At 45.4% G+C, this 24,153-nt stretch overlaps 1 protein-coding gene and 1 long non-coding RNA gene across 4 annotated transcripts in view; one reads left to right on the top strand and one right to left on the bottom strand.

Moving 5' to 3' along the window:
• Positions 1 to 358: 358 nt before the first annotated feature.
• Positions 359 to 24,153, top strand: part of alk (ALK receptor tyrosine kinase) — a 346,553-nt gene continuing 322,758 nt past the window's right edge. The window contains exons 1-2 of one of the 3 annotated variants that reach the window (XM_064305304.1): positions 8,964 to 9,234; positions 9,487 to 9,564. Coding sequence is in view for 1 of the 3 variants with exons in the window: in XM_064305136.1 (XP_064161206.1) it covers positions 1,511 to 2,243 (733 nt within the window). In the remaining 2 variants the exon portion in view is untranslated. Of the gene's footprint in view, positions 2,244 to 8,963; positions 9,235 to 9,486; positions 9,565 to 24,153 lie in introns of those variants that run through there. The other 2 variants (XM_064305136.1, XM_064305219.1) reach the window with 2 other exon arrangements.
• Positions 8,316 to 8,926, bottom strand: LOC135237862 (uncharacterized). Its single transcript, XR_010324953.1, has 2 exons — positions 8,792 to 8,926; positions 8,316 to 8,691 (listed from the first exon to the last, which is right to left on the bottom strand). It is a non-coding gene; the product is annotated as an uncharacterized LOC135237862 (long non-coding RNA).

Raw genomic sequence — 24,153 nt, 5'->3', positions numbered from 1 at the left:
CTGACTGTTTCCGCCTGTGGTGTGCCTACCTTTAATTTGGCAAGTGTGTTTTACTTCATTTTAAGAATGCATAATCTCCAGCCCCAAAAGCTCTGCTTAGGCCGAGCTAACATACTGAGAAAACATATGAAACGAAATATATTTATTACAACAGTAGCCAGGTGATGTTGAATTTCAGTAACTTGCTGTCCTTTTAGTAATATTTGTTTCAGAATTACCGTATTTGTCCTCAGAGAGCAACACTGAGCAATACTGAGCAACATGGGACAGCCCTAGAGACACATTCAAATGAAAGCGATGGTTGTCCTTTTTCAAAACCCTCGCCCTTCGAATATTTATGTATCTTGCTCTCACTGCTATCAGTGAAACCATCCGAATCACGAAACTCCTGTCAAGGAATTTACGACAAGCAGAGATGCGCGAGAGCTTCAACTGAGCCGTTTGTGTGCGCGAATTCTATGATTCATTGATATTCATTAAGGGCGAATTTCAGAATGTCACTGCCGCACAATTTGCAAGCTAAATTTGGATGTGATTCGAGCACTTTATCGCGCTTTGTCTCAGCAGAGATGATACGGCTCCGTAATTTCCGGAATAACCCTCAGTAGGCTCATTGGTACATGTACGAAGATGCGCTTGTGGGATACATACAGTCTCAAAATCGGGGCAACAGCCTGACGCTGACGTCAAAGGGATGTAGAAGTGAGTTTACGATCGGATATATAGTATTTGGAACGTGGAAGCGATGAGCGATGCAGAAAGGCGCATCCACGGTGCTGCGGTGAAAGCTATGGACATTTGAAAGAATATATAGCCATACAAAAAGGAAATCCCTTCTGGCAGGCGAAACAGGTGAGATATTAAAAAAAAGATCAACGTCATATGCGCAAATTTTGGATAAACATAAAGTTACGCTTGACGTCAACCAACTCGTAACTTAATTCGTCGTCCGGATTAATGCGATTCAATGTGTGTAGTGGATGTAATTATATTAAACTTAAACGTTTGCTGTGTGATGAGTATTGTTTTTGCCGAGCATTTTGGTCGAAGGTATAGGAGCTTCACTGGCACATAGTCTGCGAAAGATTTTGAGGGCAATGCGAGCCACCGCTTCCATTCGCTGACAAAACCACTACTTGTATTTCTACCACTGTGCCACGAGACAGACACAAGGATCCTTTGACGAACACTGGCGAAGACCGGGGAGGAATATCAAACAGCGTGTTTCAATAAGCGAATCGTTGCGTGCATACCCACTACAAACGGAAAAAAAACTTGTATGAAAGAAAGATGCCACGTACCCGTGGCAGGAAAGGGGGTACAGCGGCAGGCAGCGCTTTCGCAAAACAAAATTGAAACGAGCACATACATACAGTTGGGCGCAGTGGCAATAGGCGACTGTATAGCCTGCATGATCATTGATTTGGGATAGGGTTTAGTTCTGCGTGCGCGAAAGAGAGACAAACGGTGAGAAAAGCAACATCAGCACCAAAAAATACGGATAAAAACCATGACGACGAGGACATTTTACTTGTTTATTTTGTCTGCGGCTTTTCTAGCCGAACTGCGGTGCGTCTCACAAAAAACCACGACGGGGGCAACTCTCCCTACCGCCGGTCTCATAAATAACAGTGGGGATACTAGCAGCAAAAAGGACGCCAACCAAACCTACAATTCCAGACTTAAGAGGAAAAATCTGTCGGTGGATTTCGCAATCCCTGCTCTCTTGCGGAACTACCTGTCTGTTTTCATAAAGCGCCCGCTGAACGGGGATTGCCGGAATTTTAATGGATGCTACACGGTGCGGTCTAACTTGAGAATGCACTGCATACCTTTGCAAAAAATCGTATCTAGTTTGCTTGAGACGAATTTGGCGGAATCGGACGGTTTGGAGAAGGAGAATATCACGGGCTCTGGACAACTCCCATTCCGGCACAAGCGACCGCTGTCCAACGTTCTGAATTTGGGGTTGGCCAGGAAAACTAACCAAGTTGTGGTGGAGGTGGGGGAAGAACTGGTCCGGACGTTGTGCGGTGGACTGACCAGCGAAGATGATGCCCCGTTATCTTTTATGGAGCTGGACCTCGGTAGCATTTTGGAATGGTGGCTTGGAGCCGAAGGGGGCAGGCTGAGGGTCCGGATCATGCCCGAGAAACGAGCGCAGGTTCCAGGAAAAGAAGAGAAGTACTCGGCCGCGATCAGAGCGGCAGATCCCCGCCTCTTCCTTGAGATCGCTTCCCGCGGTAAGAAACACTTTTTTATTCTTACCCGTTGCTTGTAATGACTACAGCAACAGTCACAGATACGCGATAAAAGGGGCTGTACCCGGCCAAAGTTATCTTTTCGCCTTCGACGCAAATTTTGCATGCTCATGCCGCCTCGCGCTGCTCTGTGCAACAGCCCGTTAAACGTTACCGTGTTTCTGGAGTATTTCAGTTTATCTGCTTTTTGTGTATTCTGTACTAAGCCTGGTTATGTGTGTTTTTTTTAACGTTCAAATATCTATTCTTGTGTAAAAATGTTTCAACAGAGTGGTGGCACTGTGGCTCAAGTTTCAGACTCGCATACGCTGTGCCATCCTGATTATACAATTCAGGCACGTCTTTGCTCGCCATGTACAGAACATAACGTTCAACGAAATAAGGAATTAAACGCACCATTATTTCCACTCTCATCTTTGCGGACAATAACACCGCGTGTTATAACCAACGATACACGTATGCGCGCCATGATTGCGCAATATTTCTGTATCGTGGAATAATTTCTTCATAAGATAACCTACACCAAAAGTAATTTAAAAGGAATCAGCGGTGGTCCGCAATTTGCCGGAGTACGAAAAAATAATAGTTTTATGGAGGCATTATTGGAATGGTTATAGGTATGCTGCATAGATTTGTAATCACATTACACAGTTATCTGCTGGGGACATGGCTCTACAGGTGAAATATGGGATTATTTTATGAACGTGAGATGTACCTGAAGAAATTCCTGAATGCCGACCATGTAGACATTTTGTCACTTGAGAATATACAGTTGATATTATTATTATTAACTGTATTTTAACATATAATAACTGCTCTGTGCCTGTCCCACAGTTTTCCTCACTAAAAAACATGCCAGTGGAACCAGCGTAATACCTTCTAACTGTAACTATTTTATCATCATTTAATGAAAAAAAGGACAGAAGAGTATTTGAGGAATGAGAGAAGCACCACAGTGTTGTGTGCCTGGAGGGGATTATGAGTGCAGCTGACTGTACAGTCCATTGGGGAACAATTTATTTTGTGTATAACTGCACACCCCTTCCCCAACCCCCTAAAGTATTTAGACCCTGCATTCCACTATACATAAAAATAAGGCTTTTCTTGGTCGAAGCTGGACAGAGAAAAAAAATACCATAAGATAATTGAGGCGGGTAAAAGAAAAACATAATATGGCTTGCCTGCATGGTTCACTTCATACGGTTGCGTAATTGCTACTTGGCTTGCTTTAAGACCAAGTAGCTAGCTATAGGCCTGCACAGAATATCACAAGATGGATAATTGCATTCTCTTTAGGCCAACAGGTCAGCCTGAATGTTTCAATGTTAGAACATAGTGTTTGTATTTGACTTAAAGGCATAGTAGGCTTTCTGGGGTTTTGTGATATGGTGGCCGTGGCAACGGTGTAGTATAATGGACACAGAGCTGGTCTTGTATCTTAATGGTTGCCAGTTCGATTCCCAGGTGCTGCTGTTGTAGCCTTGAGCGAGACACTTACCCTGCGTTGCATCACATGAATCTATAAATGGATGCAGTGTAAATGCTATGTAAAAAGTTGTGTAAATTGCTCTGGGTAAGAGTGTCTGCTATAAATGCCTGTAATGTCATGATGTCATTTTTTGTTTTTGAGAAAGCTGCACGATGGTGCAGTGTTTCCCCACATCAGGAAGGTTCTAGGTTTGAATCCCAGCCAGGGCCTCCTTTCTGTGTAGAGTTTTCATGTTCTCCCCATGTTCAAATGGGTTTCCTCCCTCAGTCCAAAGACATGCAGGTTAGGTTAACTGGAGAGTCTAAATTGAGTCTGAAATCTACCCTAGGTAAGAGCGTGTGACTGAATGGTATGTCAGCCCTGTGACGGACTGGCAAACTGTCCAGGGTAAATTCCCGCCTCTCCCCCAAAAAAGATAGGTCTGTATCTTATGCTGTGCAAGAGGGGAGGGGACAATTGAGAGAGACAGGGGGCTTGGCCACGCTGATTGGGTAAGGGGTTTAAGGGTGGAGTGTGGTAGAGGGGTCAGACAAGGACTGTCTTATCTGACAGCTGAGCAATTTACATTTTAAAGTTTCCTCATGTTGTTGGAGGCGGGGCTAAACATTATGACATTATTATCAAACGATTCATGGTTTTAGCCTCTTTATAAAGACATCAAATGTGAATAGGTTAGGAGGCAATCCAGCTCAGCCATTGATCACCTCTAAAAAAGATGGAAGTCTGCCTCCAAAAACAGAGGTGGTATTTGTGGACAAATCAGACAAATAATTGCTAAAGCCAGCTCCACCTTCAGGCAAAATCAGGGGCGTAAGAGTGATATTGAATGTAGGGGGGTCGGGTGGGGGGGAGGGGTTATGCACCTAAATGCTAGGTGGGTTCGCAGGGAGAAATTTTTGCTATTCCACAGGACACTTCCAGGTGAAAAGAGGAATATTTCTATCTGTATTATCAGGAATCGAAAATGGTTTGGTTTACGAGTGAATTGTAGGAAAGTGATGCAGTCATTGTTGCAGCAAATGTATCGTTCGTGTAGTGATTTTATTACATAGCCAACCTACTACACTAAAAAAATATAATAATTGCTTTAATAATGCTATTATTGGTAAGTCAATAACAATAACAATTCCCCTACGAGCTAGAATTATTTGATCATAAACTGAATGATGCTGATAGCCCCTGCAACTCACTTGACTTTTAGGTTGTTTTTCAAAGAAATGCCAAAAGTCAGGACCCTTCCTTCCTTTTCACTTGTTGCAAGCCATGTGACTCGTCACCAACGCGATGACAAATACAGCCACTTTTCTTATTTTAGCGTATTGTTTATCTTATTGTTTCACCACAAGCTGTGTTTTCCCTTCACATGGCTACACGGTGAATCTCGCGGGCTAACGTTGAGCATTTCATTGCCAGCTAACTGCCTATCTGCTGTATTGTTAAGGGCGGGTTTGACAAATAAACTTTGATTTGATCATGTGGCTGACTCCATTTAATAGACTAGACATGTTATGTAATGTTATTAATAGGCATCTATCTATCTATCTATCTATCTATCTATCTATCTATCTATCTATCTATCTATCTATCTATCTATCTATCTATCTATCTATCTATCTATCTGTCTGTCTATCTATCTATCTATCTATCTGTGTACTTCATTGCATTCCCTTCTGTTCCATATATCCATCCATCCATCCATTCATCCATCCTTCCCTTCTGTTTGGTATTGAGTTAATGCTTCCACTTTGAATTTTTGGAAACGAATTAAGATATCTCGGTTGCTATGTTTTTTTCATTAGCGAGTCTGTGCAGCATCAGACGATATTGAGCTCCTTTAATTGAAGGTCCCCGAGAGAGGGGGTAAGAAAGTGAGGGAGTCTGGCTCAGAGACGGATAGCCTAGGAGGTCCTCAGACCAGATCGAAAGGTGGGAATTGTGTTTAGGTACCTAAAGGAAATAGCACCAAATTGATTTCTTAATGAGCCAATTCGTGCAAGGACTGGATGCACGTAATTACTGAACTAGATGCTCCCCAGATTAATCTATTACCCTGAAAGCAATATTTTTTTCTTTTCACAATAGAATACTCTCCCTTAAGGGGTGATGTCACTGCAGGATGTCTTCTTACTTAATGGCACAAGAGCATTGTCCCAGTCAGGATTTCTACTCATAACACACCTGTTAGATCCCAGAGGACCAACACATTTCTAAAAAAATGTTCTTTTATTTCAAGAAGTTCCATGAACTTGCAGTTTGCAGCTTGACAAATTGCCTGGCAACCCAACTGCACAGGCAGTGTTTTTTTTGTTGTAAAAAAACAAACAAACACAAAAATATAAATAGCGTGACATTTCAATGTGTTGGTGTCAAAAAGTAGCACAGTAGCTTGATTTATGAACTCATTTCTGGTTTGTCACTAGAACACGGATAAGTCTTAGCCCTACTTTGATTACACCGGATTTCATTATTTAATTGCGAGACATTTGGCAACATAAATGGCTGTACAGTGAATAAAGAATCCTAAGAGATACCAAACCTCACTTTTGGCTTCCGAGTCGTTTAGACGCAAGGTATTTGTGTCCTCTTACTGTTTGTTCTATGTGCTCTCTCTTCTTAATTTTGGATGCTATTGGTGCTGCTTTTCTGCTACGGAGAATCCTCCGCTCGGTTCACCAGGCAAAGCTGGTACAGTGAGGGCATGTCTTCTTCAGATTTACAATACGCTAGGTGAGAACTGTCTGCTTCCATTTCCACAAACTTTACCTGATGTTGCCGACCCCACTGACTTGCCAGTGCACCTTTTCGCGCACAACTTTGCCGTTTGTTTTTATCCTTTCAGAAAATGTTGTCCCTGCAGTATAAGCTGCACAGCATCCCCTCATCAAAAAAGCTTCAAAAGAAAGAAAAATGTCGGCTCCCCGTGCGAGCTGAAAGTTTGCTGTTCACAGAATGCCTAAGCGAAAAAGCGGAAGCGCCTTCATTGGTTAATTGGGTCTTACGTTTAGTTGCTTTTAACTATTACGCATGGGCTGTCGCAAGTTTTACAAGATATTTAAAAAGAAAACATTGGCCTCTAATTTGCTGTACTAACTGTGCTTTGCTTGGATATCAGTGTTTTCATTTACGTATTTATTTTTTGCCAAAAACATTTCCTCTTGGCTACTCACATTATACAGCAGTATGGGTATTTAGTGTAAATCGATCAGACTCAGCCATCACACGGGCAAGTAAGCCTGCTGCATTTTATAGACACTCAGTGCGAGATAATAGAATACTTGATATATAACCTGATATTCCAAGTATTCATCCATCCATTATAAAACCTGCTTGTTCCTTTGTCAGGGTCACAGAGCAGGGTGGGGGGTGGTGGGGGTACTAGAGCATAGCCCATCATGCATTGGGCAATACACCCTGGACAGTTTGCCAAACCATAGGCGCATAGGAACACACACACACACACACACACACACACACACACCATTCACTCGCGCACTCATACCTAAGGGAAAGTAAGACTCTCCAATTAGCCTAACTTGCATGTCTTTGGACTTGTGAGAGGAAACCAGAGTACCCAGAGGGGGTAAACATACAAACTGCACACAGACCCCTGGGATGCTAACCTGGGACCTTCTTGCTGTGGGGCAATAGCGTCATCCGCTTCACTGTGCTGCCCTGATATTACAAGCAACTAAATAAAATTCTCAATTTTGTCTCGCATAAACTGGAAGCCTGGACAGTTTTGTGGTGCATAAACATGATATAAGCGTGGTTGTCAAACAGCATAAGGGCACCACTTGGTTTGACGTTTCAGCAATGTGTAACGCTTTCATAAACACCCGGGTCTTCCTAATTGCTCTACAACAGCAGACGTACGGTGAAACATACATTATAAAAGGTCCGATATGCAAAACACTTTTTTTTTGTCACCAGCCACAGTTCAGTTTATTTAACGAAACATCAATGCACACAAAGTTCACATGAATTTTTCTATGCACAGATGAATAGAATATTATTTATTTTTTGACGAATATGGGTCTCGTAACATGGCTGTGACCTGAGTGTTCTTTCTGGATGGAAAACGGAAAAGGTATGATAAGTATCATTAAAGGTAGCAGTGTGCACTAAGCACCTGGAGGCTGCTTGGAATCAATGAGCACTTGACATTTAAAGCTTGTATCAATCAGGCGTTAATGGTAAAATCAATGCCCAGTGAAATGGCTTGAAGGTTCATTATATATGTATCCTCATAATCAATGAGATTGAGAAGTAAACGATTATGGCTGAACCATTTCTCTACTCAGATTATTAGGGATAAAACATCTGTGACCAGTTCTCACTGAGAATGCAGGAACATTTAATCTGGTTCCATGTTTTTTTTTGTTCTTCTTTTTCTGACGGCATTGCTAATTTCAGTTTGTTTTGGACGAATAAAGTAAAAGCCAGAATGGCACAGGAATAAATTAAAGCCTGTACAGCCGGTGTTCAGGAACATAAAACACGTTTTCAAAGGCCAATCATTGAAAACTAGCACTGGTACTGAGTGGTTTAGCATGCAAAACCCGTCCTGAAAGAAGGCTGAACTTTATTGCACAGACATTGCAAGTTCAGGGCTATGGGCTATGTCATTAGCCAACTGACAAGGGAAGTCTGAAGCGGCAGGACAAAAATAGCCTCGTCTCGCTGGGGTTGGGTTGTCTTCAGACAGGCGGTGCTCCTCGGGAAATTCAGCGGCAGAAACTTCCCCGAGCTTCTCTTCGGACACCTGCACGTTACCAACCGTTGCCAGCACGAGACGAGACGCACTCGCGCCTCAAATTACTGGTGGCTGTGTTGTACAGTAGCTTGCCGTTTGGGCTTCCTGTGTGGAGAACAGTCACTGTCTCCTCACTCTCCTGGGTGAGTGTATCTGATGTGAGGAAGCACACTCAACAGCCGTGCTTTCTGTGTGGGTACAGGTGGCAGATTGTGTCAGGAGAGCATACACGAGCACAGTTAGTAAAATTTAGTCAAATCGCTAGAAAGGGTTTGATTTGAAACCTACGCATCAATTAAGCAAACGGCTTAAATTGGATAAACATCACCAATCGCCAACGACACTGTGGTTAAGCAAAACAGAATTAGGAATGAACAAGACTGCATAAATAGAACCGAATGTTTATGTCGTTGTCTAATTAGCCTGCCACCCCACCCAACTCCTCCCCTCCCCTCCCCACCCCACCCCACCCCACCCCTCACACACCGGCAGAATTGTATGATCCTATTTAGAGCGAGGCTGCACGCGGCTGGGCTCTGCTGCTTTTCAGTTAAGTTATGCGCTCTCCGAGTTTAACCGGTCCCAAGGCTCGAGTCTTTTTCCTCTGGTGGCGTTAACTTCGACATGAAAGATGACCTCCTTAACTGCTTTCAGTTGGCTACGTTGGAAAAAATGGACTGTGACTGTAACAGGCCATTAGAGGTCCTTGGCCCGGGAGGATTTATTGTGAGGTATGTCCACACAGTTGGTTCATTTTTTTTAGCAAGCCTGCCGGGATTAGCCAGGTAACCAGCTATGCAGCTATTAACTGAAGCGAGACCAGGCCATACTCGTGGCTTAATTTGCCAAGCGTATCACGGTGGTTGGTTGGCTGTTCAAACGCTGCTTCTGACCCGAACTGTGGCATTTTCCTACCGTTTCAATCCTGCCGCGTAAGAGACGTGAAAAGTATGACGTTACATTACATTTCATTTATTTGGCAGACGCTTTTATTCAAAGCGACGCGCAACAAGTGCATACCGAAGGTTATTGGGACAGCTACAAAACGCAGGTCCGCCAAGGTACAATACTCATTTTGTTACAGTTTATCATATCCATGAACACATTAAGTCCAGTTCACACAGTAAGAATTACTCTGACCTAACCTATGCTAAATCGAACTAGGAGGCATGACAAGCTACAACATCAAACGTTGCATCAGTCTGTACTGCTTCTCATATTGCATTATTCTCCCTGGCAGCCTCCTTAATTGACTGTGTAACAATTATAAGATACAATTACTATTGATTTTGTCACAAGTTAGCTATTATGTAAACAATGAACACCGCCAATGTGTTTTTTTTTTTTTTAGTTAATTTGTTTCAAGTAGTGAATGCAAACGGAATGCCATATAAATCATTTTGAAGTGCTTAGACTTTAAAAGTATCTGTTTTGTTTGGACACTTGTTAAGTTGAAATTTGTTCTAGATATTAGCATATTTATATCTACCGTATTAAATGATATTAATGCTTATGTATCTTATCTGGTGGATAACTGACAGGCAGTGAGCATTCAGCTTCACTGAGGACAGGTTCAAAATATTTACGAACCACTAGATTTAGAAGTTTAAAAAGTGGTGTTTTTGACCATAGGGCTGCAGCCAAAAAGTTATCTTACTTTATCTGGACGTTCTTTGAAAACTACCTTCCAGTGCCAAAGCATTAAAAAGTTTGTCTGATAAAAAAATGAGTTAAGAGTCCCTACAGAGTTAAAAAGACGGGGGAAATTTATCAGCAAAGAACATGGGCTGTTAAGACACTGGTTTATCAGCTTCTCAGATAACTCAAACAACAACAATCTCTCCTTCCTCCCAAACGGACAAGCTTGTACGAACACTTCGTAGCAGCAGGTAATTTATTTTCATTACAAGATGACAATTTCCGATAGCACTTGCACTGCAGCGGATGCTACCCACAAATTGAACCTTTGTATGTTCTGAGATGATTGTTAAGATTTTAAGTTTTATGTTGGTGTGCTCTCACCATTAGAAGCACATTGCCTTGTGACACATTTTAGGTGAAATAGCACTTAAGTTATGTGGTGCTGAACAGGTTGTGGGATTCTTCTCGTGGCCAATTACGGCTCTGATTTCATTTGATCATCTCTTAATATCTTTTGCTGGTCGTCTGCCTACATTATTATTAACTTCAATGGCTATAATATTTTGAGTTCAGTAACACTGCAGTTACTGCCTGATGAAACAGCGAAAGACTCAGTGCTCATTCCAAAGCGGTAGCTACCCTTAATAAAATGTGATTGTAACTGATCTTGCCGTGGAGAACCCGGAAGCCCACGAGGACCGTTGTGCATTTGGTATGAGCTTTACATCATTCTCATGTTTCCCTAGCTCACTCGTGTCTGAAGTTCTAATTATGACTCAGGGGGGGCTTTGGGTCAGATCTCGGTCGGTCGTGGCAATAAGAGGAGAGCGGCTGGTGAAACCACACGGACCGCTGGCTTCTTATCCTCGATTATTTTATGGTAATTGTAGATTTTTCAAACGACGATCTCTGCGAGAGTGCTGCCCTACTTTCGTGGTGCGAGGACGACTTGCCGTATTTCCATCGTGATTTAATCAATACGTCGATTGTTTTTTCAGTATTTTCTTACATTCCTCTTTTAAAAAAAAAAATCTATTCTACTGTTCTTATTGAACAAATGCCAAACTAATTTCTTTTTTTTTCTTTTTTTTTTTTTTTAACTTATGCTTGAGTCAGTTTATAACCACGTTTACTCAAGTACAGATTTTTCATACACAACCCATCTCTGGTACTATATTATACATTGTGTGTGCGTGTGCGTGTGCGTGTGCGTGTGCGTGTGCGTGTGCGTGTGCGCGTGCGCGTGCGTGTGCGCGTGTGTACATGTGCGTGCCAATGCTGTGCTCCCATGGGAACTCAAATAGTGGTGTTGCGCGAAGATGCGAAATGTGAGGTGTGTACCAGCTCTGTTGACAATGGCTCAACAGAGCGAAGACATCATTAAAACGTGCCTCAGGGTTGCGCGGGGATGTGACGATGGAACGCTGCATTGTGGGTAAATGGCGTCGCGCGGGACTCCTCCTGCGCGCTGCTCGGCTAAAACGGGTCAACGGGAGACGTTTGGAACCGTCGGCCAGTCGCTCTTCATCGGCGGCTTGCTGGCGAGGATTCGAGGGGGGCGGCCGTGCGCCCACGCGGCTAAACGCTGCGCTGCGATGACGGCGTTACGCGGCGGGCGTTTGGCGGGTGCTCGGCTGGGGCGTCTCATTCATCAGCGCGCAGTAACGCCCCCCCCCCTCGGACACGTTCGTTTCTCCCTCTGCCCTCTCAGCAAAGGGCCAGGCACCTCGCCTCATCCCAGGACGTCCTTATCATTATTTAATGGGATCGGCCGGTACACCTAAGAACAGAACAGACCACATTGTGTGTTATATATATATATATATATATATATATATGAGAGAGAGAGAGAACACAGATAATAGGAGGTGCTCCACGTTGACAGGAGAATAGCAGGGCAATTTGGGAGACACTTACCCCCCCTTAGCTCTGGAAATGGTACACTGTGTTCAGCTCCCCGTGGCCATGGTGATCCTGGATGCTGATGTTAACGTACACGTTGGAATGCCCGTAGTGGTGGAGTTAACATGTGCATTGCGCGCCTGAGCTCGTAGAACGTAACTGCACTTTAAAATCGAGTGCTGAGTGACTGGCGTCTGACTAGTGCACTACAGGTGTTTTCTGGTTTGCAGAAAAATGAAAGCATCAGTCATCATTCCTGTCTGCTTACTTACTTGCCAGTGAATTATTCATTGGGATGGAGACATCTCTTTCTTTAAGTGTCTATTCATACTGTCAGCTCTGGATAGACAGCAGTCCCCTTTGCTTAACAGGAAGCCGGAGTGCCTCCCTGTGATGTTCAGTCGCTGTCGTGTTTGTCTACCGGGTGTTGTTGTTCACATGCACGGGGGCAGGATTGGGGGTAATTTTGGGGTGCCGTTCTGGATCCTTTTGTTTTCCCGCAAATGTGCGTCAAACTCATTCCGGGGGTCAACCTGCGTGAAACTCATTCCACCGGCATCAACAACTGAGCCTCTTTCAGTTCAGTTCAGGCTACCCTTCTCCATCCATACATCCTTCCTATCTAGCTCGCTTATTCCTGGGGCCTGTATCGCAAAGCAGGAACGCTGAGTTAGCTGGAATAGAACCCGGCTCTTTTTAATTTTTTTTCCCCTTCAGTTAATGTTCCAGAATTGGGAAGCGTCCAGGTCTTACTCTCAGTGCAGTTCCCCGCCTATCCCAGCATGCACTGGGCGAGAGGCAGGAATACACCCTGGACAGGTCGCACAATCTATCGCGGGGCTACCCTTCTCCTGCACTCAGTCAAAACCTGAACCCATCTGTCCGACACTAATGACCGCTAACTATTTACATAAAAAGTGTAAGTATCTGGTTTTTAATGGACTGCGGGGGGGATGACAGTATTCTGGCATTTTGCCACGTTTTTATCAAGAAGGCCCCGGACAGCATCTAGGCTTTGGCCTTGTCTCTGTCAGGCAGGTAATTGACAAAGAGACAAGAGGTCAGGCAGCTGTTCCGCAGGGATGCAAATAAGAATGGAGAAGGCTGACCTGAAAATGCCAGGAATTTGCAGGCTTTGTGATTTATTTTATTTCCCCCACTGCCAGCTGAGAAGGCTCCGTGACAACCTTCAGTGCCACAAGATCTGTGGAACCGGCCCGGGTCAGCTTTTTTTTTTTAAACAGTTTTTTGACCTTTCTAGTCCTTTAGCTGCAGGAAGAAAAAAAATAAAATAAATAAAAAATAAAACTGTCTTGAGAGAGCTCACTACGGGGAAAAGCTGGCAGCCTGACTGGGAGGGTTTGTTTATTCGGCTCGCGGACAATGTTGTCGTCAATAAGCGCCGTGGAGTTTCGCTTATCATTAATAAAAATTTGCTGACCCTAAAACCGCTGGCGTGATCAGCCGTTCGCTTTGTGCGATGGCCGCCTCTGTGATCCAGTTGAACTTGAGCAGGCTTTACATGTCCGTCAGCTGAGTAATGGTCAGAGAGGTGGTGTCTCCTATACAATGTGTTCGTATTAACTGGTGTGCAAACCTCACATTATAGTCGGTAGCTCCACACACAAGTAGCTCGTGATGAATTCCATCCGTCCGTTATCTAAGCCTATCCCAGCATGCCTTGAGTGAGGGGCAGGAATTCACCCCGGACAGGTTGCCAATCACGTTGCAGGGCACGCAACATTCACTCATACATTTGTACCCACAGGCAATTTAGACTCTCCAATTAGCCTAATCTGCATGCCTTTGGACTGCGGGAGGAAACCCACGGGGACACAGGAGAACATGCAAACTCTGCACAGAGCGGCCTCTGCCGGGAAGCTATTACATATTATTTATGGCAGTTTCTCATGGCAACAGCAGTGGATAATGAAGGAGGCCCTATATATCTAGTCAGCAGACCGATTCTAATATCTTGTCTCGATTACGGCTTTCCTATCCTCTGTTTCTGAGGACCGGAGCTGTAGCCCCATTCAGTCTGTGAATACAGAGCAAGGGGAGAGAGCCGTAATGGAAAGCGGACGCGTGATTGGATGCGCTGTGAAATGATGCAGGCGACACGCGTGAAAATCGCGTCTCTTTAACCCCGAAGCGCGTCTGTTGGAAACTTAATGTAAAAACGATCAATCTTCTCTGATAAATAATGAAGCTAATGATCACATTCCACATTCCGGATTGTTTTTCCGTTTTCGTCGAAAGCCAGACCAGCAGCCCCCTCATTGGGTGTCGGATGATCATGTGACAGACAGGCAGGAAGTGCCATGCACCAGGGGACGGGCCGGTGCATCTTCCACTTTTCTGAAACTTTGGGGCTCATTGGTATCAAATGTCAAACTCTGCGTTTTTGCCATCTGAAGGGGAGTACTGAGCTATGACATGCATTGTGAGGACCTGGTGTAGGGGAGTACTGAGCTATGACATGCATTGTGAGGACCTGGTGTAGGGGAGTACTGAGCTATGACATGCATTGTGAGGACCTGGTGTAGGGGAGTACTGAGCTATGACATGCATTGTGAGGACCTGGGTACTGAGCTATGACATCATTTAGGACCTGGTAGGAGTACTGGCATGACATCATGAGACCTGTAGAGACGACATGACATGCATTGGAGGACCTGGTGTGGGTACTACATGACAACATGTGAGGACCCGTGTGGAGTACTGAGCATGACAACATTGTGAGCCTGGTAGGGATACTGGCTATGCGAAGGATTGCTCGATGTGCACTGGCCAGCAGACTGTGTGCACATCCACTTGTGGAGAAATCCTGGAGAGACGTTGCTCATTTTTTTCAGGATGACTGCCCGGCCGTAGCTTTGAGGGGTGGGGTGGGGTATTTGGGGATGGGGGATGGGGATGGGGATGGGGGGTATTTGGGGTGGATGGGAGGAGCACAAGGAAGCAAAAACCAGCCTGCAAGGTCACCCTCTGAACAGGAAACCAGTCCAAGATGGAGCCAAGATGGAGGGAGGGCAGGGAATGATAATGAGCTCGGGGAGGGGGCAGCGACGTTCTTCGCTTCGCTCGGGAACCACAGGCCGGATTCCTGTCGTATCCACGGGTTTCCATTTATCTGCCGCCGTTTCACTGCCCTACGAAAGTAGCTGAAGTAGGAAAAACAGAGAAGTTAGTCCGTCTGAGACCCTGTGCAGAGAAGCAGGTGGTGAATTCTCAATGATGATTCTAAGCTAGTGGGTTTGCTGAAAAGTAATTTTTGAAGTCCAGAAATAGTTGACTGGCTGAATGGGGTGGGGGGGGTGGGGGGGGACTGAATGCTAATTTGAGGGGCTGGGAGCCCAGCAGCCCTCAGGAGAAAGAAAGAGAGAGAGAGAGAGAGAAAAAGGGAGAGAGAGAGAGAAAGAGAGAGAGGACTGGGAGTCTTAAGCTGTAGATGGACACCCCAGCCCATTCATCTTTCCCCCTGACTGCCTCCGCATTGAATAGAGCTCAATCAGACCGGTGATGAATGCCATCACTCTGTGGCGAGGCAGTGGGGGGGAAAAAGAAAAAAAAAAATCCAGATGAATACAGAAGTGAAATTAATGGTCATCAGGAGGCTGAAGGGTGGCATTGGCTCTTACCCTGATTAAAGAGCGGCCTTCGCACTGTAGACGCCATTAGGGGGTGATTGTATTGAGTTTACGGCGCTCCCCCATACAGAAAAGCCCAGCAGTGGACTTCCTTGCCATTTCTGTTTGCTTTAAACGTGTACCACCACAGAGGTTTGGAAGATGGCAGTCTGCAAGGGACAACGAGTCACAGAAGGAGGGCATCATTACCCGTCTAAAATTACTCTCAGATTCAACAGTTCAAGCTGTAGCAATTCAGAAACCTGGCGTACGGACTGTCGAAGGGGGAACCCTGTTGCAGTAAAACTAGATTATGGAGCAAACACGTGCATCAAATCAAAATCAAATTTTATTTGTATAGTTTTTTGTTTTTTTCCTGAAAAAAGAATAGCAGAAAAAGATCAAAAATAGCCCTGAACCCCCAAATAGCAAGCACATGAGGTAAAAAAACAAAAAACAAAAAAAAAACTCCTAGATGGGAATACATTTCCAGTGGAACCCGGCTATAGAGGGGGAGTCCATCCTCCACTGGTCGGCCTGGTGTAAAATAGCGGCAGAAGGAAAAACGGGCGCATACATATCATCGATAAAGCCAGTGAGACGAAAGGTGCCAAGATTTAGATCATTTTATATGTCTCTCACGAGCAGAAAGAATAACCACTGCAGCAGCATTGAGAGACTAGTGTGTATTATAAAGTCTGCAGTAGGAGGGTGCAGGCACAGGGACAAATAGCTAATGGGAATGTTTGGGATTTGACGATGGAGAAGGGTAATTATTGAGGCAAATAGAGCAGGGGCACGAATTTCCGATTCCTCAAGGGTAAAACCCGGACTCGGCTCTCGCTGGAATCTTAATGAGGCTGGAGTCGTGATTTCTGCTGGCAGTCCTTAACAAGGACTCTGGCTTGGTAGTTAAAAAGGGGGGTTGGGGGGGGGAGTGGATTGGATTCCGGCGGCGTTCCTTGATGACCACAGCTGCTTACCTCAGCGGTAACTGGACAGGCTGGGGGGGGGGAATTGGAGATCAGGCGAGGGGCTTGTGCGATTTCGTTTCTGCGGGCCCAATCTCTTGAACCCCCCCAGAGCACCCGGCTGTGAGAGACTCCCTTGCAACCACAGGCCTTTGGTAGTGATAGGATAAACTCTGGGGCCCCTTTTGATTTTAAATTATTATTATTATTATTTTCTTTTTAGTGATTCTTTTAATGCGGAGGAGGGTTTTAAATATCAGCTTTTATTAAATCTGGCGTTCCCGTGGATACACTGTCAGTGGCCTCTGCTCCTGATTCTGACTCGTTTGTTCGGCCGATGTCTTGACAGTTGATATAAAAAAAAAAAAACCCTGGGGGGTCTGAAGAGGTTGTCGAAGCTTGTGATTTTCTTAAAGGTCCACGCATTAAAATATCTCACGACCACGCTGAGGGAACTGCTGCAAATTCTTTTTTCTTTTAAAGCCAAGCCCATTTTAAATAGATTAAGAATTCGGAAAATCTGTGGAGACTCAAAGGGGTCAACCTCTCCTCTGGTTTAAAAAACAAAAAACTATAAGGAAGGGCTCTGGGCCTGAAAGCTTTATAGGTATGGTATACCTTTATAGGTGTGGTGAGCTGGTGAGGATAAGAACTCTGCGGCCCTGCATCTGAAAGATGCATAGACACATGTGAGGAAAGACACTTCATTGGGACAGACAGACACCTGTCAGCAAAGCCTTCTGGGGATTGGAGTCATTTGTCATGCAGGACAGACGGACATTTTGTATTTCGGACCCAGTTTAGTTCTCGGAACCTAAACTGTTGTTGAGTTGGGCGCTTGATTTCGGGATCCTGGGTGCTTAATTTCAGGATCCTGGGTGCGCATTCACACAGCGTGTATTCGAATTCGAATAGTATTCGTTGTGACTGCGCACCGATGCCGATTAACGAACATTTCGACGACGGCGGCGGTCGCTTGACGGAGATCGTGCGGATGCGTTACCTGGGAAAGGACACCACCGGCTGTTCCGTTGGGTCCTTCACCCTCACTTGGGCCGAGAGCTTTAAAAAAAAAAAAAAAAAAACTGCAGATCTGCTCAGCGCAGTTAGATTAAAAAAAAAGATGGCTCCTTAGCTGCATCCAACAGGTCCCCTGCGCGGTAGCGTGACAACGTTAAAGCACAAACACGGGCATCTGCTCTGCGCAGCGCAACAGGTGGACCTCTGGCCGCTTGTGGGAGAGGGTGACCCTTTTTCATGTCCCAGCCAGGGGAAGCAAGGGGTTTGTAATTTCTCTGTAAATAAAAAAAAACCAGGCGCTTATTATTGGCACGGCTAACATTTACTCTGCCTGCTTGCCCAGTTACCATCATTTTGACTTCAGCTCATTTTCTGGGGATGAAAATCCCATTTAATATCGAGCTTCAGTGAGGGGGGGGGGAGTAAAAAAATACATTTCATTTTATGCTCATTTTCATGGCATGGACTTTTACTGGATTGCCTTCAGGCAAATGTGTGATATTCACAGTAAAAATGCAAAATCGAATCTGATAGATTACTTTTAACTCTAATAGAGTGCACATCGTCCCTTTCAGTCTCATTTATACACGGTTAGAGTTGATTTAACCCTGTTAGAGTTGATTCGGCTCGCTTGCTGGTCACTGCTAAAATAAACGAAGAAAATGTAACTGACTGTGGAAGCACAGCCTCACAGGATGAAAATCACCCCTGTCCCAAGCCTGCTTTGTTTGAGTTACTGTTGGGACGGGTTAGATATGGTTACAGTTCCAAACTGCCTGATACAGAGTTTGATCCCCTTCATGTCGGACTCTTACACGTGTCAAGCTTTGGTGCATATTTAATCAAGGAACCAGGAGGGTACCAGTGAAACACCCCCCCCCCCCCTTTCATCTGTACTTATTCACCCAAGAGGATATTCTGTTTGCAGCCTACTGCTCGATCCACCCAGATAACGTCTCGCTAATACAAGCGCAGTCTGTTCTCCTCTGGGAGTCGGTTCAGCCATAGCATTGCCACATAATCAGCAGAATATGGTGTTTCTTGTAGATTTTCTCTGCCTGTTTGGCTCCCCTAATGTGGCCATGTGGTGTTATACATAATCAGTTACTGCCTTTGCTTTTGATCTTTGGTTTACTTGTTCATTAGTTTTTTTTTGCCTCTCGATCTTCCTGGTCTTCTCCTGTTAACATTACTACCCATCAGCTGTGTACTGAACGCAGTGCCTTAAGCTTCTTTGCAATTTCTCACTGGCAATAACCTTTTTGCCACAATGTGTTTACTTGGCCCCGCACGTCTAAGCCTACCCCCTTTGTCTTTGCCGTATTTTCTTTTGCAACCTTAGTGCCTATTTTACTTTTACTACAGGATAAAGGTATTTGGCTATCTGTGTGATTTAGCAATAAACTTATGATACTTAGGATTTCACTAAATTTAATTACACCTCCACCTCTCTCCCACCACCACTTTACAAAATGAATGGATAGATTCTTTTAGAAGGATTTATTTAATTGTAATTAAAGCCAAAAGGGAATCATGTTTAAGTCATGTTAATTAAAACTCTTTTTTTTTCTCCTTCTAAAGTAAAAAAATAAATAAAACTAAACTCAGGTGCCCACTACATTGGCTTGCACTGCACATACATAAATGGGAATAATTCATAAGAATTTAAGAAGATAATGAGAGCTGACCTGAAGCTGTCATTTTGCTGGGACTTCTGGAAAGTTCCTCTCGCCATTCGAACCCTCGTCTTGCACACTTCAAGGGTCTATGATTGTAGCATGTGACCTGGAACGTTTTTCCATGTACCGACATTTCTCAGTGTAAAAAAAAAAAAAAAAAAAAGAGTAAATGAATAAATAAAATAAATCTTTCTGGTATTAGCTAAATCCAATAGTGGTTAATCATGGCATAAGCCTAGCGTATTTTGCAGGAAAAAAACCCAGCTCTGTGGTTTAAGGCAAGCAGAATGTTATTTCTATTCATGAATCGGTGTGAAAGTGCACAGTACATTTGTGCCACTGCATTGAAATGGAGATCAGACCCTGCAGGGCTCATATGCATAATACTAATAATTTAAATTCCCATTACTTAGAAATACCTGCGTGGGATAGAGAGAGAGGTTTTTTTTTTTTTTTTTTTTGCGAGGCATATGAAATTGTGCAATTCCCTATGAAATTAAATTTTCCTTTCAAATTCTGTGGAAGAAACGTTTTAATACGGATAAAGCCTCTGCTGTATGTATTGTCTGTGGTGTAATTTGTATACGAGGTTTAATTGGTTGTTGTTACCTGCATGTTAATGTACAATGAAGAATCAGGAATTGATGAGGCTGTGAGTGTTGCAGTAGTAAATTGGCTACCCTTTAGGGTTTGGTGAAAAATTATGAGCGGACAGTGTGGTGTTGCGATATGTGGAAAAGGCGTTTTTTTCAACAACTCAAATTGACTCGAGTTACTCAAGTAGCTGCTTTGCTACTTGTCGTGCTTTACCACTCGCATCCTCGTTCAGCCTGTGGGTCTCAGGAGCTGCGAGTCTGAATCCAGGGCCATCTGCTTGTGTTTGCGAGTCTCTGAGCTCTTTTGCAGAAAGGGGAAGAGGGACGGGAGTTTCGTGTTACGGATTCATTGCATTGCATTACAGGCATTTAGCAGACGATGCTCTTATCCAGAGCGACTTACACAACATTTTTACATACCATTTACACTGCGTCCAATTATACAGCTGGATATATATTGAAGGTTAAGTACCTTGCTCAAGGGTACAGTGGCAGTGTTCCTACTGGGGAATTGAACCTGCGACCTTTAGGTTACAAGACCCAACTCCTTGCCCTTTATAATACACTGCTGCCGGATTCGGATGAACAAAGCCGGAGGAGTTTGGCCAATTGAATCGCCGCCCCCGCGAGTGAGTCGCGACTCGCCGGGACTGAGCCGCGACTCGCCGGGACTGAGCCGCGACTCGCCGGGACTGAGCCGCGACTCGCCGGGACTGAGCCGCGACTCGCCGGGACTGAGCCGGTACTCGCCGGGACTGAGCCGGTACTCGCCGGGACTGAGCCGCGACTCGCCGGGACTGAGCCGCGACTCGCCGGGACTGAGCCGCGACTCGCGGACTGAGCCTCCGACTCGCCGTGACTGAGCCGCGACTCGCCGGGACTGAGTCTCCGACTCGCTGGGACTGAGCCTCCGACTCGCCGGGACTGAGCCTCCGACTCGCCGGGACTGGCATCTCAAAGCTGACGCAGGGGTACCCGAGGACACGCGCAGATTTAAATTCTTATTCTGATTTGACAGCACAGCTCTGCTCAGGTGAAAAGCCCCAAGCGGTAAGAAAAAAAAAAGAAGCTAAATTTAAATTGAGTCTGAAGCTACAGTTGTTATTTTGAGAAGCGGCACGGTGATCAGTCACTCATCACCGGAGTGACAGCGAGAGACGAGTTTGATGTCTCGCAAACCAGGCGAGAGTTTACCCCACTGACCCAGATGCAGACAAACAGGAAAAAAAATAATAAACTGCATGGGTCTCTCTGCAGGCCCAGTTTAGAAACTTTACACAGCTTTTAAAAAAAAAATCCTCTAATGTCTATAATGAAACAGTAATGGATCTAAAAGGACCCGTAAGAGTGCCCTTAAAATCCCCCTGGCGTCCATATCCTGTGCTTTTAATGCCAGACCACATTCATGCCACAATAGTTGTTTAACAGTTGGCGGCCTAAATGGTCTCAGGAGCGCGGAGAAAATAACTCCGAGCAGGTAATTTACTGTAAGAGCTGCAAAGCGCAAGAACACAAAATCTGGGAGCCCCTCTGGGATCATATCAGAGTTTTGGGGGAAGGAGGTGGAACAGACACCGCGGGTACCCTGCAGTAACAAATCTTGGACTCCCAGTAAAGCTCCCGCTACCTCTCCCTCGATGACAGATTTCGGGCCAAAGTCCCTCCTGTGGGATGGCGTCAGGTCATTGTTTTTTTTAGAGCCGGAACCCCCGCCATTCATCTCTCAGTTTGAATTTTACCGTTAACAAGCGGGATGGATTTCTTTCTTTTCTTTCTTTTTTTTTTTCCTTCTCTTTTTTAAAGTTCTTTAGCCAGAAGCTGTTTTGGCCATTTGAAGGTTGTTTTCCTTGTGAATCAATACGCTTTTCATTATCTTATCAACATGTGCAACATAAAACCTACGGTGTTTTTACAGAAGTCACGTTTGACCAGGGGGGAGAGAAAAAAACTAAAACGATTTCAGTGAATGTGTACATTACGCAAGATGAATTCAGGATCGATGCGGCTGCTTATGACCGTAGTACTGATGTTGCTGAATGTGACGGGCGCGGAGGCAGCAACAGTGACGCAGGTGGCACAGCTTAGTGAGGAGGAGATGACAATGGCGGTGAGGAGGAGGAGGATGATGATGATGATGTGATGACGGAGGAAGCCGGGAATAAAAGCGCCCGCGTCTCGCCGCCGCGGTTCGATTTCCGCGTGGCGCCTTGCGGCTCCTGAGCCGGCGAGGCTGGAATCCGGCCAGGGTTCCGGAACAGCGCCGACCCACGCGGGATTCCGGAGGGGCGGGGCGGCAGGGGTGGGAGCGGGGTTCGGAATCGCGGGGATTCCGAGCGTCCCCCGGTGGATGAATCATGGCCTTAATTGCAGGTGAGGACTGATTAGCAACGTTCTCCAGGAGGGGGCCAGGCAGGGGGCGGGGTGGGGGGATGGGGAGGGGGTGGGGGTGGGGTGGTGGAGGAATCCCAGCGGTTAGAAGACAGCCACCTGGCCAAAGCTGCAGAAGCCTGATATCCAATCACCCTAATGCCTTCTGGATGAGGCTGGGGGCTACCTCTCGAGCCTTGGAGTCTTCCTGAGCCAACAGCCGGCTGGCAATTTCATCCTGTCTGCGAGCTTAATTAGCTCCCGTCCAGCCACTGGTGGTCGAGACCAGCCGTCAAACTGAGCTCAGGATTGGGTGATGAGCGCTGGCGGAGGAACGTTCCGGAAGAGGGGTCAGAAAAGTTGCTCCGCGCCGGCGACATCGCCGCCTCCTCATAATGAATCAATCCGTCGCGTCGCTCGGCGCGATAAACAAAGCAGTTTAGCAAAACAGTCTGGTAGCTTTCAAGTCAATTATCTGTTTTCACACCAATTTGCTCTTGTTTTAGCAGATTACTTGCCCTCCGCTCTACCCCCCTCTCCTACACCTCCACCCCCCTCCAGCCCCCTCTTTCTTTTGGTCTTTTTATTTTTTGTCCTTCACCAAAATTCTGTTTATTACGCCCACACGGGAGCCAAGCAGTGGGAGAAAAATGGGAAAGCACTTGAGGGAGGGCAGGTTGATGTTTTCCACTGCTTTGTTGTGCTGGTGAGGTCTCAAGTAGCTGTTCGATTAGAGCCCGGCTGGGCAGATGCACAAATCTCCCTGAGAGGATCTGTGACTGAGACTGAGCTGGCAAGCTCCTTAAACATGGACTCGTTCAGCTACTTTATTTCAGTGGGAGGGAGGGAGAGAGAGGGAGAGAGAGTGAGAGAGACAGAGAGAAGGAGGAGTGTGTGTGTGCGTGTGTGTGAGTGTGCGTGTGTGTGTGTGTGCGTGTGTGTGCTTGTGTATGTGTGTGTGTGTGTGTGCGTGTACGTGTGTGTGAGTGTGCATGTGTGCGCGCGTGTGTGTGTGCGTGTACGTGTGTGTGAGTGTGTGTGTGCATGTGTGTGTGTGTGTGTGTACGTGTGTGTGAGTGTGCATGTGTGCGTGTGTGTGTGTGCCCGTGTACATGTAAGTGCGAGTGCGTATGTGTATGAGCGTGTGTGATAGTGTGTGTGTGTGTGTGTGTGCCCGTGTACATGTAAGTGCGAGTGCGTATGTGTATGAGCGTGTGATAGTGTGTGTGTGTGTGTGTGTGTGAGTGTGTGTGTGCGTGTGTATGTGTGAGTGTGTGTGTGTGTGCGTGTACGTGTGTACGTGTGTGTGAGTGTGTGAGTGTGCATGTATGCGTGTGTGTGTGTGCGTGTACATGTGAGTGCGAGTGCGTATGTGTATGAGCGTGTGTGATAGTGTGTGTGTGTGAGCTACTTGCCTCAGCTGATCAGCCTTTTATTTTTAAAAATAAATCACAACTTTTATGACGAGGGAAGGTCATTTCATGCATTTTTCAGCAGCATTTCTCTCACGGAGAGTTTTAAGAATTCTCATTCCACGCAGGAACATTTCAAAGAGGTTTTTTGTATGGCAGTTGAAGAAGACTGCCGGTTGTGAGTCCTAATCCAATTACAGATTAGCTCGGTTGCTACCATAACACAGTTTTATTGTACATTTTATGGAATTCAGTTTAGCAGTAAATCTAAAGTGGCTTTGGTAAAGTTTTTTGGGAACACATTATGTAAGACGAGTTAGTATTGAGTCTGGATTTCCAGTGCACTGATAATGGCCGTGTTATTTCTTTCAGCCTTACTCTTGTTCCTCTTGTTCTCGGTCATGTTTTTTATTATGTCATTGGTGATATAAAT

The sequence above is a fragment of the Anguilla rostrata genome, chromosome 1, assembly GCF_018555375.3.
Source record: "Anguilla rostrata isolate EN2019 chromosome 1, ASM1855537v3, whole genome shotgun sequence".
Classification (NCBI taxonomy): domain Eukaryota; kingdom Metazoa; phylum Chordata; class Actinopteri; order Anguilliformes; family Anguillidae; genus Anguilla; species Anguilla rostrata.
The sequence above is the reverse complement of the archived record's forward strand: the minus strand, read 5'-3'. Positions and strand labels throughout refer to the sequence as shown.